Consider the following 15,510-nt stretch of genomic DNA (forward strand, 5'->3'; position numbering starts at 1 on the left):
CGCGCAGCACGCTATATAGCTCACCTACGTGCGCTTTGGGGGCGGTGCTAAGCGCTATTTGGCCAATGAATTGGCGTGATGGTATAAGGGCTTCAGACATTCGTCACACCGAAGGTGTTCCCAAAGCGATAACGTCATCGCAGCATCGAAGTGAGCCTATGAGAGGGAACATCTCGGTTACGTATGTAACCTTGGTTCCCTGAGTAGGGGAACGAGATGCTGCGATGCTCGGCCGTTCCGTACCATGATAGCGCCTCCTTTGTAAATCAGTGAAATCTGATGAAAATAGCACGCAGCACGCTATATAGCTCACCTACGTGCACATTGGGGGCGGTGCTAAGCGATATTTGACAAATAAATTGGCGTGATGGTATAAGGGCTTCAGACATTCGTCACACCGAAGGTGTTCCCAAAGCGATGACGTCATCGCAGCATCGAAGTGAACCTATGAGAGGGAACTTGATTTTCGAGTCGGTCTGAATGAAATGCAAATTCATTCTTTGCCACTAGGTGCCGCTTTTGGAGCAGTAAAATAGCTGTTTCCCCGGTAACGCTGTACACAAAGCAGCACTGCGCTTTATCAGGCATTACAGGCTTATGATGAAATGAAAATGAGACCAATCGGACCAATCACCGCAGATTAGCGTCAGACAAAGGAGGGATTTGGAAAAAGTGAATCGTTGAGCTAATCGTTTGTGGGTCTTTGAGCAAATAAGGTAAAAATAAATGCATATTATATAGGGTGACCATACGTGCCATTTTTCCCGGACACGTCCTTGCCAGGATTTGTTTTGGCTTTGTTTTCATGTTTACATGCTTGCTGAAGGTAATGATCGAAAAGTAGTTTGACCAATAACATGCAGGCATTGTACATAATGGACCAATCATGGTGTGTGTGAGAAGGTGAGATCTACGGTCAAAGCAATGCAATTACGCGTACATAGGATGTGTTCGACTTAAAAGCAGCGCGGCTCAGACCGATCAGTGTTTGACATCAAAGTACCTCGAGAGCGTTTTGAAAGCATAACTGTCTGTATGGTACTTTGATGTCATACACCGATCGGTCTGCACACGCAAACAAAGCCAAAACCTAGATATTTTCAACAGTATGTTCCTGCACAACCGGAGGCTGCAGGACCGCAGTTCTAGGACCCTATTCTTTTGTAACAGCGCCACCTACCGAATTGGATCACTAAAGATGGACGACATGGACAGCAAGCAGAGTGAGTAACTTTACTGATTTTCAATTAAGTTTTATTTTATAACCTTAAAATTATGCAAAGTTTACGTAGCCAACGTGAGAACTGCTAAGAATTAATAATGAATTCCCGATTGCTAATTTTATTGATTATTACTATGTTCTTAATTCGTGACCATGATTTAATTAAGCTAAACCTTGTTGACATAATGACTACAATAAGTAAATCTAGCCAGCACATTAATTAAACTTAAAAAGATGATAAAAGCATGTTGATGTGAGTTGTGTCAGGTTTACCTGTAGCTTACTGTATTAGTGTGAAAACTTGTTTGATACTCATTGTTTTAGCATATTAGTTAAGTATAAATCGTCTTTCATAATTAAACTGGGCTCATTGCTTGGATGCACCACAATATGTGTTATTAGCCTGGCCTTTTGGCAGTACTTTAGATGAATCTGGTTGATGTTTGAAAGGCATGGTCAGCGGTTTGCCTTCTGGACTGATGAGGCCAGAATCCTGCTCCAAGGAACTCTTCAGCCAGTGTACAGAGTGCTATCTAAAAGTTCACCAAGGGCCTTAATTAGGAATAACATTAACAATATCTTTTAACTATGCTGCAAATTATTGTATCTTTATCTTAAATGTATCAATTTCCTCAAAATAACTGTTTTTGCACCATGGTTTGCCCTTAGGGATATGTAGTCCGGGGTGCTATGCAACAGTTTGTGTTGTGCGAGAGTCAATGTAATGGAAAGGGTGACCTCTGGTGGTGAATAAACGGAAGTCCATGGACCGAATTCGTGACACCTGTATTAATAATACATTATAAGGTTATTCTTAAAGGATTATAAGGAATGAATAATGCATTATAAGAAACCTTATTATATGTTGCATCATCTTATAAATAATCGTAAGAACAGTTTTAATGTATTATAATACTTATTTGTGGTTAACTGTATGATGATTTATAACACACAATGAACACATTGCATCCACTTAAGTTACAATGGATTATATTTCTCATAGTTATAATGTATTATAGGTCTCACATCTTGCCATTGTTTAAGATCTGCACAATAACTTAGTACATCTTATTTGTGTTTTTACTGTAAAATAACAAATACAAAGTCTTCATGAAAACATTCCAAAATGCTTTAATGTGGTCTTATTATTATTAAGTGCTCTTTGTCTGCTTTAAGTGAAGTAACTTCACTGTACTTAAAGCAGACAAAGACCACTTATAAATAATAATAATAATAATAATTTTTCTCAAACAGCCATAAGATCTGATATCAGATCAGATGAATGTGTACACATTTGCTTTGAACTATTTTTATTGTAATATCAATTTGATTATTTTGATGGTAGCCTTTAGACAACTGTTGATAAGTAACTCGGCAACTACATGTCAACTAGCAGTCATTAGAGTATTAGTAGACTGTCTGCTAAATATCTGCTAACACTTTTTTTGATGGTTCCCCAACAGATATTCTACTCACTATAAGCAACTTTGCAAGTACATCAACTTATTCTACCAACCCTAACCTTAATAACTGATAAAATACATTCAGATATCAGATTAACAGAATACAATATGCTTTGTACTGCAGGATTACTATCAAAATAGCCTCATTTGTGCATTTTGCATGAAAGTGCTTGTATGTAATGTAAAGATTATGCTCCCAATTATTACTATTACATCAATAATTAAAACGTTTTAATTCATCTAATAGTTCACGGTGATCATATCAACTTTGATTATATGATTAAGAGGTGCTCTGTTTAAGTGTACTTATAGCAAAACACATACTGAATACTGCAATACAACATCCAAATGTTCATCATCAGGTGAAAAGTCAAGACACATGCTTGACACACACGGTCACAAAATCTCTCATCTTTCATTTTTGGACACGGATGTGTTTATGAAAACTGTCCTCCTGACACTGAAGCAGCTGTTAGGTGTCCTTAGTGCGGGTTTCTAAAGGGAACGTGTTGACCCAGCTCTGTGTGCGGGCCAGGCACTCCTCCCAGCTGTAGAGCGGTCGGTAGTGAAAGTGACGGAACGCCTTGTCTGTGCAGACCGTGAAGGATGTGCAGGCCACAGCGAGTGTGTATCCGTTGAGCAGTGGGGTGTAGTTGTAGAACGGCTTCAGGAGCCAGCGTATCAGGTCGTTCATCCATGCTATGAACCACAGCACCCACACTGGCACGTGCAACAAGCGAAAGTTGAAGGCCGACAAGAACTGCATGTTGAAGTCCTCATAGCTCTTGTATGGGGAGTCATCGTAGCAGAAATAAAAATCCCCACCCAGCCTATCGGGATGTTCCCGCAGAGCACGTGCTGCAAGCAAGTGCATCCATGCCACGTTCCCTGCATGCACAAAAAACACATTCAAGGTCATTTAAAGATTACAGGGCTGAGTCTTATGCAACTTAATTATAGCAATTTTAAAGCCATTACATAAATATACAAACAGCACAGATAAATTCACGTTTTATGTACTGCTGTTTAACCTTTTAATAAAGCCAAGAGTACTAGGGGGACCACAGAATACTCAACTCAACTCAAATTAAATGAAATTAAATTATTATTCTTTCTAAAGACTAATCACAATTAACTGATTCTATTGACAGTCATGGTTTACTTATGGTTTATGCTTGAGGTTTATACAACTAAAAATAATCTAATAAAAAGTTAAATCTTACTATATATTTTCTAGATATTGTTTTATAATATGTTTATTTTTCACATTGCAAATGTCTTTATATAAAACAAATATATGGCTATCTTTTTAGGAAGGGGGGTCCTTGCATGGAGATCATTATATTTAGGGGTCTGTGGCATCAAAATGTTTAAAAACCTCTGTCTGTCCTGTGACACATTTTTTTCAGATTCAAAGAAAAAGGAGTGGATTGAAGGGGTGGATTTCCAATCCCATCCTCTTCTAGCATATAACGAATATGCAATCATAGTGTATTAAATGTAATATAATCATAGTAGTTCAAACTAATGTATGTATTCTGGTATTTATATTACAAGCAATGTCATTCATCTGAATCATTATATAATCAAATGTTTATATTTTTTATTAGAAAAAGAGTTATCAATTTGAACTTTGTTCTTATTCATTTTACTTTACTGGTCTGATGAGTTTTATAAGACATGTAAAGGCAAGTGTGCCTATAGAGTCATAAAGGTCAATAATGCACCATGTATCCACTACACCTATACATGCTTGCTTTAGTGCTTTGAACGGCTAGTCATGCACCACATCAAGTCTGCCCTCCCCCCCTCCCTGGACCCTCCATTGGTTACTATATGTTAAACTGAATCAGAAGTAGAAATTCTTGTTTCTCAGATCAGGTTTTTTCTGCATGAATGTATTGTTCTGTTCCAGTAATGTGCTGTAGCTCAACCTTGGAAGGAAGAGATTGTGCCTGTTTTATCTAATTGTTTGTTGTATTTGAGAGGCATGTGACCATGCCAAAGGAATAGTCTCCAGCAGACTTCAACAGCATGAGAAGAGTCCTTCTAGGAATTTATGATTCACCTATGACCCTTATCAAAGTTACATGTACGTATATAGAACAAGGGATGCCAAAGCTAATGTCTTTAACTTGCATTGGGGACAGAATACCATGTTTGGCTAGAGTTGTCTGTACTGTTAGCCTATCAGAACCTGTAGAAATTATGTCATCTGATCATCCATATGACCATAAGTACTAGTGTTTCTATATTCGAAGTTAGTTCGAGGCTGGCTTCTCTTATTCATTTTCTATGGCCTTTGGAAGTGTTGAGAATTCTGTCTTCAGTAAACTCTGTCAACTGATTGAATTTCAAATTTGACTCCTGGTCTTCAGTGAGCATATTGATTTGTTCTTTACAGGATAAACTGACATCAAATCAATTGAAATTCTATCAAAAAACTCCACTGTTGCCATGTTCACTGTGTTCTACTGTCACCATGGTTACCTGCATAGACCCTTCCGTGCTCTGTGTTCCGTGGAACTCCCTTGATCAACCAACCACCTGTCCGCACCCCATTCAGATAGAAGTCCTTCATGAGCTGATGCTGTTCCCCATAGATACCTGTTGGCCGTAGTGAGCATGTGTAGAGAGTGTTCCCTCCCTTTACCTAATCATGGAGAGTGGCACAAAGGAGAGAAAGAAATCAATAATTGACATCAGCAGAAAAGCAAAGAGATTGTCTTTCGATTACATTAGAGTTCACTCAGATGCAGAAGATACATCAACAGCGTTACAAAGATTTATAGTATTTACTGGGAAACGCCAATAAATGCATGGCTTGCTGAAACAAAAAGAGCAAAGGCGTAATTATAACCAACCATACACAATAATTTAAGGCTTCCAACTTGAGTGCTATTTGACGTTCATTTCCCTTGGGTTTGGGTGGGTGCAGTATTGTGCAAAGTTGGAAAATAGCAACTAGACCAATGAAATGAGAAGCACGAGTTCCAATTTCATCAAAATGCCAGTAGATTTTATTAAACCAAGTTAAACTTTCTAGACTGGCAAAAATGCAAACATGTAGTATGCATCTCCTGAATGTAGTCTTAAGAACAAATGGTGAGTTTAGAAGAACAGTAATTTAAACATCTAACTTCCTACATGTAATGGCTAAAGAAAAATGAGAAAGCTGCTTCTATTTATTAATCAAACACTGTGTTCGTAAAAGCCGATTGTACTTTTTCTATATAATTAAACATGCTAAAAAGGGAAATTCAGGGTCCATTCTAAATAAATGTGTGATTGTTGTACTCCACTGGATTGTGTTGTACCTTTGTGCCATTGGCTCCCAGCACCATTTTCTCAGCTGCAGCTTTGGTCTTAGGGTAGGCCATCTCATGGAATATATTATATGGAGTATCCTCATTCCCTCTGTGTCAAGGAAGAACAACACCAAGAGTTAAAATCTGGGCAAAATGAAAAGGTAGTTAAAGTAATAGGCAGCAGAGCTACTAATAAACAGAAGGCATTAAGTTGAAGCCTAAACCAGGTCCTTAACTGAAATCATGTGCCCGACCGACCAGTGCTGTCAAATTATACCCAAACTCAGACCCATAATGCTCACTCTCTTTGTATATCCTCTGCCCTCTAAATGAGTAGACACAGATGCATTCTTCCAGCTTGCACAGAAGAAATGTGAAATGCATGCACAGAATGACACTATATCCAAACGATGACCCAAACATAACAGATTCAAACAAAGTTGACGCCTATCCCTGTCTGTCCTTGCAGAGTGAGTGTAAAATTAGGTAAAATATGTTAGGTAAAATATTGGATTTGAGTATGTATGATTATTAGTTATTTAAGGGTTTGAGTTGGTTTGGGGTTTGTTATTAATGACAATTATTTATAGAAATATTTTTGTTTCATTTTACTGTACCATTTAATATAATGTAAAAGAAGCAGATATTATAACACATTTCCAAAGAGGTTGTGAAGTTTATTTTTTTTTGTAAACTTTCCAGCAAAAAAAAAAACAAAAACAGTTTTTATTATCATGGCCTTAGAAAGGCATTACCAATGGCAAGCAACCAATGTTTAGCAACATTAAATATCAAAACACTCCACAAGAACTTGATAAAAATGTGCAGAAAAGGAGAAAGGGGAAGAGATTAAATATAATACTGATGCTTTTAAATAATTACATTTTCATGTGAATGTGCATGTTTATGCGTTTCCAAAAATATAGGAAAATATTTCCATTTACTTATATTACTCATATCTGAGAGGAATACAAATCTCTGTGTGTTTGTGTTAGTTACTCTCCAAGGAAAATGTTAATGTTTTTAGCACGTGGCAGTAATGGAAACCTTTCAAGCCAAGGCTTTGCTCGGTGTGCTGTTTAAGCAACTACTTAAAAGTCATCGTAAAGTTGTCATTTGGGTCACCGATAAGACCGAGTGACATTTTTCTTTGGCTGATTTCTGGGCCAAACCACAACAGAGCATTCACAAACTCATACACATGATCCGCCCCTTCCAGGTTTGTTTATTACATTTTTTTGGCTAATGGATTGTGCTTTCATCAACCAATAACAGTGTAGTACTTTTAAACCCACATTTTAACATCATAACATGCAAAATACATGGGCTTCCTTCAAAATCAGCACAAAAAAATGTGGGGGGAAAAAACACCAGATTCCATCTGGGCTGACTATTTACAGAGCTGGCAACTGCTACTTCAGAAATCGCAACATTAGAACATGTGACACTTCATCACAAGACGTGCTTTGAGACATACAAGTGTCACTTATCAGGTGACTAATAGGAAAACAGCATAAACATAGACTCTCGCTCTATATAAAGACATTATTTGAAAGTTGAGATAGTTGGAATAACATTCCCAGAGCATGTCCATCTTGACTGTGGCCTGTAATTCTTCAGCTTGAAAGATATTTCAAGATGGAATGTTGTGTATGTTGTGAAATTCTGCTATGTCATTCCAGAATGCGTTCAGCATGTTCAAACCCTTCCCTTCAATTCTCTCAGACATTCCCTCCATGATACCCAAATCCTTTAAAAACTTTTAAAGGGATACTCCACTGAACGCAAGCAGCGTACGCTCTTCTATGTCAGCCGCGCTGCACGGATGAGCTGTTTTCGTTCAAATCAAAGCGTAAATACATGTAGAAAACGTATCCTTGTGTCGCGGCTGACACAGAATAGCGTACGCTGCTTGCGTTCAGTGGTTATTCTCCAAAATGGCGCTACGGTGATGCGGAGAGCAACAGAGGAGACAAATTGTTGAATAAAGTCTTTATTTTTGTTTTCTTCGCGTACAAAAAGTATTCTCGTCGCTTCATAACGTTACGGTTGAACCACTGATGGCAGATGGACTATTCTGACGATGTCTTTCATACTTTTCTGGACCTTGACAGTGTAATTTACTTGGCAGTCAATTGGACAGTCACAAGCCTCCCGGTTTTCATCCAAAATATTTTAAATTGTGTTCCGAAGACGAACGAAGCTTTTACGGGTTTGGAACGACATGGGGGTAAGTGATTAATGACAAATTTTTCATTTTGGGGTGGAGCATCCCTTTAACTGTTTATTTTTTGTGAATATTTTGAATTTAAAACATGTCACTTTGTAAGGAGTTCTTGCATATATCAAACAGCTATTAAAATAAAGACACTTACTGGATGAATGTATCTCCTTTTACATTTGGACCAACCACCTCCATGGAGCTTGTATAGATCAAATACTGAATACCGATTTCCACACATGCGTTTATTACATTCTCCGTCCCTGATGGAGAACAACATCCAAAAAGAATAAATATTAAAAACACATGGCAAACAGCTACAGGGTGAAAAAAACAGGAACGCTACTAAAAACAAAAGAAAGACTTAAAACAAAGCTTTAACTGACATTAATGAGAATCATTAAGCTTGAAACTGAAGTATCAGATATCAAGTGATAAGTGGAAAAACAAAAGTAACCAGATGTGCATTGGCTTTTTTACTATACAGATCATTCAGTGGTATTTAAAGAGAAGATTTCTAGAGAAGTAAGGTGGAGTGCAAATGTGAGCACAAAGGAAAGAATGATATGATAGGAGAGGATCCAAAGTAAATGAAAATTCCAGTACAAAAACACATTCATCATCTCTTGCTCTTGTTTTCATCTGTATCCAATGGGTTTGTCTGTATCTACTAATGCTATAATGACACAGGCCTCAAGACATGTTAGGAACCCTTAACCAGTAAGGTCTACCACAAACTTTAAACTAACATTAAAAACATGCTGATGAATAAGTGTAAAACAATGAAAGGGATGAGAGCAATCTGAACACATAAATAAATAATCATATCTGTGGTAATATACAGTAGAAGTTTTTACGCATGCAGGTGGTGATGTGTTGACCTTTTTGATGACACTGCATGTGCTCTATTTCTCATAAAGCCACATGATCTGTCAAGGCTTGCAGGAGGTTTTATTGTACAATAGCTGTGGACTATGGTTAAAAACAACATATTTTTGATCTTATTATCCTCACTTCATTACAAGCAGGAAGAGTAAGATGAGAATTCCCGCCTGCTTTGTGAGAGTAAATGATGCATTTCCGGACCAAACAGACCGTAAAGCTTTAAGTTTACTGGAAATGTCACCAAAGGAAAACTGTGGGAGAAACCAAAGCATACAAAACACCAACTAACATTTACTCTAACAATAAAAAACCCACTACCGTTTGAGGTCAGTAAGATGTTTTTAAAAGAAATTCATACTATTTTTTTAGTATGAAAAAAAAAAAATGCAGAACTTTGAACTATTTATCAAAGATCTCTGGGAAAAAAAATCACGATGTCTACTGAACATTGATAATAATAAGAAATTTCTTGAGCAGAAAATCATATTAGAATGATTTCTGAAGGATCATGTGACACTGAAGACTGGAGTAATGATGCTGAAAATTCAGCTTTGCCATCACAGGAATAAATTACATCTCATAATATATTAAAATAGAAAACTATTTTGATCACATAAATACAGCCTTGGTGAGCATAAGAGACTTCCCACACTGTTGAACGGTAGTGTATTTTTAATCTTATAGTAATCTCCAGTCTATCTACTCTGTATTTCAAAGTTTATTTCCTAAACCGTATTCTGAAGCAACTCCAAAACCCTTTCAAAGTGCAAAACCCTGACATCTCTTCTACAAAGTCATTGCTATATTATTCTTCACTCACCTTGTACATTGACCGCATAGATGGCCTTCTCAGGGACCTTATACCACACATCAACCAAACTAGCTGCGTGGAAAACCAGGTCTGCTCCCTGAAAGGCATCACGCACACTCCCATAGTCTGTTATATCTCCCGGTACCGCCACCACCTCCACATGCTCTGCGAATAAAAGAGAAAGATACAGTACATTGTTAAAAGCACATTGTTAGAGTTCTGATATGCAGGCGTATATATCTATATAAAGGGTTTTTATGTATAATAAGGTAGTTGTCATGCAAACAGACAGGCAGCTGAGAACTGATGTGACTACCAGTACATATAATAAAGCTATTGTTATATAATGAAAAGATTTCAATAGTAGTCGAGTCCACTGACAAACATCTGCATTCCTTGTAGCACAACAAAGTGAGCTTCATGTATTCCAGTGAATGAGGGTGTAACCAAGGTCACTTTGGACAACATCCTGTTATCTCTATGATACACCTTTGGAAGCTTCCTGATATAATTTCAAGGATCATAAGTGATATTCTTGATTACAATGACACAATTATCTAAAACAGGAAACAAACAATAAACTCCATCTACTTGGTGAAAGCAACACCCTTGTTTTGGTAAACAAAATGCATTGTTTTCATTCTCACTAGCTAGATATTTTTCGCACAATGAACACGGTCATTCAAGACTGCTCTGCAAAGAATTGCTGTGGCATCTTTCTGATCTCTGAAGTTTCCAGTTGCTTTTGGACATATGCATTTAACAACTCCACAGAATTACAGGTTTTAAACCACTACACAAGACAAACCATAATTACTGGGAGCTGCTATCAGCTGCTGTGCATTGCAGATGTTCAAATAAACACGTCTCCAGGATGCCTCACATCTGTGTGATGGTTAATTAACTTAGCTATATAATCGTAATAAATAACAAAGTCTGCCTATGAACAAAGCTTTCCAAGTAGTAAGTAGTAACACAAAATCAGTCACATACAAAAATCACTTACTAGCTCACTATGCAAGTAGGTCAATGTTCGCTTCTGATAAAAAATGTTATCTAACCTCTTTCTGTAGCCATTTGGACTTTGATGACCACATGCCAAGCTGTTGTCTGTTTCAAGGATCTTTGTGGAAGTAAAGTGAACTTTCCCCCATTAGACGCTGGGATAAAAACTAGCAATATATGTGAGGACTAGAATACATTAGGGCAGGACAATGGATACTCGTTGTATGAGACCCACTAGATAAAAGAATCGAAAAACTCTGGCTAATAAAAAACATTTAGCACACAAATTAGAACCAGATAACCGAATTCAAAGTATAACTTCCCTTTGGGAAGTTAGATTTTGAATTCAGTTTTCTGGTTCTAATTTGTTTGGCACACAAAAAACGGACGTTGCATAATGATATAGAGCAAAAGGCTTCAGCTAAGAAGCGCTACATCAGTTTCTCCATAATAATGTGATCAATGAGGGTTGGTGAATAAGATCCCAAAATCCCATTGTACGGAGCAGAACATCAGCCGGATGGAGCATCCTGGTGGTGCAAACTAAGTGAGAGGAGGAGACTGAACTGAATGGAAATGACTGGTGTGGCCTGACCTTACCAACTGAACCAAGCCCGAATATACACAAATAAAGCCAAGGTTATGAATGAACGTTTCCATTTCCTCTGTCTTTTCAATGCTCTTTCCCGTTATTGGAGTCATAGAAACAACAGATGTTTCCCCTGGGCACTTACAGAAACTACACCCTACACTGTGAACATCTCAGAAACTAGTTAATAAAACAAAGAGTGTTTCTTTAATGATGGGCACTTTTGTGTCTAACCCCAACTTGGAAAATTTCCCCCATGCCTCCATGAAAAGTGTGATAATCTAAAGAAAGAATACACAAACAATATCTTTATTTCTGGCGTATAAATGAGAGATTTCTCAAAGTTTCTAAACATATTCCACGTCTATAGTTTTTGTGGCGTTATTTACAACACAACCACCAAGGCGTCAACAGTGTCATTCTGAGAAATGAAAGAGCATCTCGACATGAAATATGATGTAAGATTTAGAAAATAAAGAATGATCAATGCAAATATTGTAGTGAATATACTATTTTATAAGCCTGTATGTAATTTCCATTCAAAATTCAAAAACACAATTATCAAAAACACAACACAATTTACGATGCAATGGAACTGTTAACTACATTAAAAACATGACAAAATAGCATCCTCTGTGATTTATATGTACTTTGGAGATTAAATAAATTAGTCCAAGTGTGAAACTTATTGAAGAAACATATGGTCTGACATCAAGCTTTTTACAAAAGACGCACGTAGCGTCGTGGTATGCAGGATAACTACGTAAAACACAACCACGAACGTAATGTTCAACAAGAAATAAATTTTAGATCACTGTGGACACTAACAAGCTCGTAATCATTATAATGAACAGTTTGTTTCAAGTGTTTCTTACCTGTACTGTGACTTTGTAGACTTGGGTAAACGTTTTTATCGAAAAGCCTTATCTCCTTGATATTTTCTTCCTTCTCCAACAAAACTCTCAACAGGTGCTGCCCGAGAAAACCGCATCCTCCAGTTATCACGTAAGTTAACTTCGATTTCTCATTAGACATATTAATACGCCGTTGAATCCTCTCCTGGTATTTACTTAAGTGTTTATCCGTCAGTGTTTACCGAGACGGTCGACTGGTTCACTCTGCGAATGTAATGGAAAACACAAGTCAAGTCCAGCGAATGTAGTTCAACGAGACTAAATGAAGACTCCCCTAAATCTCCCCGAAGACACAGGGGGAGTGTGAATGTGGGTTAGGCTGTAAAACTGCCTCTCCTCCAAATCTGCATTATTTATGCCCGCCCATTTAGCCTACTGCACGTTCAAATGCTGTCAAAATGTAGTCTACTTTTCTGTAAAAAAATAAAAAATAAAATATTTTCCCTATTCACTCAGATTTTAGAATTTATTTAGATTAATCCTTGCATGTGTGAAATATTCAAGTAAATATTTTACCATAGGTTAACAGAGACAATAATGGTATTTTTAAAATGATATATAGATAGATAGATAGATAGATAGATAGATAGGCCTATTTAAAATAAAGTAGCCTAGTGAAGTCAAAAAGGGAACAAAAACGAGTTCAAGAAATGGTGATCAATTACAGGACCTAAAATACACTTTCCCTTATACACTGCTAAATTTCACCTAAATCTCAACCTTTCAGTGATTAAAACCTTTTGTCTCAACTTCACAAATATTGAGGACTGTGATATGCACAAACCTGAAGCTCATCCATCCCACTGGTGCTAATTTTTTTTTCCCATTTCACTTCTTTTATTAGTGTATTTTTGTGCCTGATCGCTCATCCACCATCACATTGTCTACTCCGCACAAACCTCAAATAACCACTTACAAGTCCATAACATGGCATGAAGTCACGCACACCAAGTAAAAATGAATCCTGTGATTCATTCTTATACCATAATGTTGGTGTTATGTGTTGTGTCTGGACCAATCAATGCAAAAAATCTGAGTCGGCTTTGTTTCAGTATGACTGAAATGTTAAACATATAAGACTGGTTTGACCTGTTTGGGCCAGATAGGACAGAGCCTTCTGTACTGTAATTTGCTAAATCACAAAGTGTGTGAGCAGTTAAAAATTAACACAATGATCATAACTTTAATCACAAAAACAATCTCCAGTCAAGGATAGGACCATTTAACCTATATCAAATGTAATTTAACCTGTTAAAACAGAACATGTGATAATTCATGGAGAGAGAGGAGTGTGTTAGTTTAAATGTAAAAAAAAAAAAAAACACCCTACCAGCACTTTTAAAACTGCTTCTTTTTGCATAATCTTCAACGCTTCATGGGAGAAAACTGTAGATGAAAGCAAATTTAAGCAAGAGGATTTGCGAAACTGTTTAGCAGTTGGGCTATATTACTAAACTGTTACATCAGGTCAACAGCTCTTAACTTGACTTAAGAGCTGAAACATTATAAACAAAAGAATCTTAAGGACTTAATAGGCTATTAGAGATTTTTTTTTCTTTAAAAAAAAAAGATGAAATCAAGGTAAATAGCAGTGTAGTGTAGTGTAAAAAAACAAACAAACAAAGACAAAGACATGGAAAAAGAATGAGGCAACACTTTCAGGTTGAGAATCTTTCCCAAGAAGCTGAGATGTCAGCTTGGACATTAATATACATGTAATATATATATAAAAAAGTCCTGTCATTCATTCTGGCATAAGGTACAGGCTTGATGAATTAGTCTGCTCGTTTCACATCTAGTTTGAGCTTGTCTTTTTTTATCAAACAAAGCTATACCTCATCATAACGAAGTACACTGTAAAAAAAAAAATCAGTGACACTTCCAGCAAAACACCGGCAGATGTGGTTGCTGGAACTTTACCGTAAAAAATATGGTAACAACATTTAAGGTTTTACAGACTTAATTTCACAGAAAAAATACACTTGTTTCAATAATTGATATAATGTTAATATGCCAACTCTTCTGAATTAATAATATCTGTTTTGTACCATTGTAATACACTGACAACCACCAAAAACAGGTGGTGAACAACAGGATAACTCTCATCACAAACAGCTCTTACACAAGCGGAGGAGTGAATACTAATAATATATAGAACAGGGCTTACCAAACTGTATCCTGGAGGGCCGGTGTCCTGCAGAGTTTAGCTCCAACCCTAATCAAACACACCTGAAGCAGCTAATCAAGCTCTTACTAGGTATACTTGAAACTTCCAGGCCGGTGTGTTGAGGCAAGCTGGAGCTAAACTCTGCAGGACACTGGCCCTCCAGGATCAAGTTTGATGACCCCTATATCAGATGTCAGATATCAAATGTCCCCTATACTGTATGTCATTCATCATAATAACACACGATACTAAAATAATGCGATAAACGTTCATTTAACAACATTAGATTTAGGATTGAACCCTAATGTACACAACTGATGAGAAACACTAAGAAACATTTCAAATGTTAAAGGGGTCATATGATGCTATTTTAAAGATCATTATTTGGTGTATTTGGTGTAACAGAATATGTTGACAAGAGCTTGTAACACTTTAAAGAGAAAGGAAAACTTGAAATCGCATCATATGACCCCTTTAAGTGTCATGTAGGGAATATCAATTTACAAAGACTTGTTCTTTTTCACTTCCACAGACTTTTACTGAAAAATTACATCAAATGTAATTACAGTTATTCACAGTATATAGCACAGAAACTTGCTGTTTCTGTACTATTAATAAACAAACCAATTAATAGCTTTTTACAATCATTTTTTACAGTGATACCACTTTCAGCTTACAGGTGGGTGTTCATACAGCACAGCAAGCAGAGATTGAGGGCCATACATGGGAATATAATGTACAATGTATCATTGGAATTTTTATGATTTTAGCTGTTTTTAAGGTTTTAATTCACTAAGCAACAACTTTACAAATGAAAGTAAATCACTAAAGTATTCTTTTACATATAGTATATAGAGAGTAGTGTTGTCAAAAGACCCGGTATTTCGGTACCAAGTCGGTACTAAAAAAATGAAAACGTTACGGT

General features: G+C 36.8%; 1 protein-coding gene across 3 annotated transcripts in view; it reads right to left on the minus strand.

Annotated features, from left to right (window-relative positions):
• Positions 1 to 2,681: 2,681 nt before the first annotated feature.
• The window catches only part of LOC107658501 (3 beta-hydroxysteroid dehydrogenase type 7-like), a 20,367-nt gene continuing 7,538 nt past the window's right edge, over positions 2,682 to 15,510 (minus strand). The window contains exons 1-7 of one of the 3 annotated variants that reach the window (XM_016447084.1): positions 13,749 to 13,765; positions 12,380 to 12,622; positions 9,920 to 10,075; positions 8,369 to 8,477; positions 6,003 to 6,102; positions 5,176 to 5,338; positions 2,682 to 3,573 (exon numbers count right to left, since the gene is read on the minus strand). In XM_016447084.1, the coding sequence (XP_016302570.1) occupies positions 3,158 to 3,573; positions 5,176 to 5,338; positions 6,003 to 6,102; positions 8,369 to 8,477; positions 9,920 to 10,075; positions 12,380 to 12,539 (1,104 nt within the window). In that variant the 5' untranslated portion in view covers positions 12,540 to 12,622; positions 13,749 to 13,765 and the 3' untranslated portion in view covers positions 2,682 to 3,157. Of the gene's footprint in view, positions 3,574 to 5,175; positions 5,339 to 6,002; positions 6,103 to 8,368; positions 8,478 to 9,919; positions 10,076 to 12,379; positions 12,688 to 13,748; positions 13,766 to 15,510 lie in introns of those variants that run through there. The other 2 variants (XM_016447082.1, XM_016447083.1) reach the window with 2 other exon arrangements.

Source organism: Sinocyclocheilus anshuiensis, unplaced genomic scaffold (assembly GCF_001515605.1).
Source record: "Sinocyclocheilus anshuiensis isolate Anshui unplaced genomic scaffold, SAMN03320099.WGS_v1.1 scaffold371, whole genome shotgun sequence".
NCBI lineage: Eukaryota > Metazoa > Chordata > Actinopteri > Cypriniformes > Cyprinidae > Sinocyclocheilus > Sinocyclocheilus anshuiensis.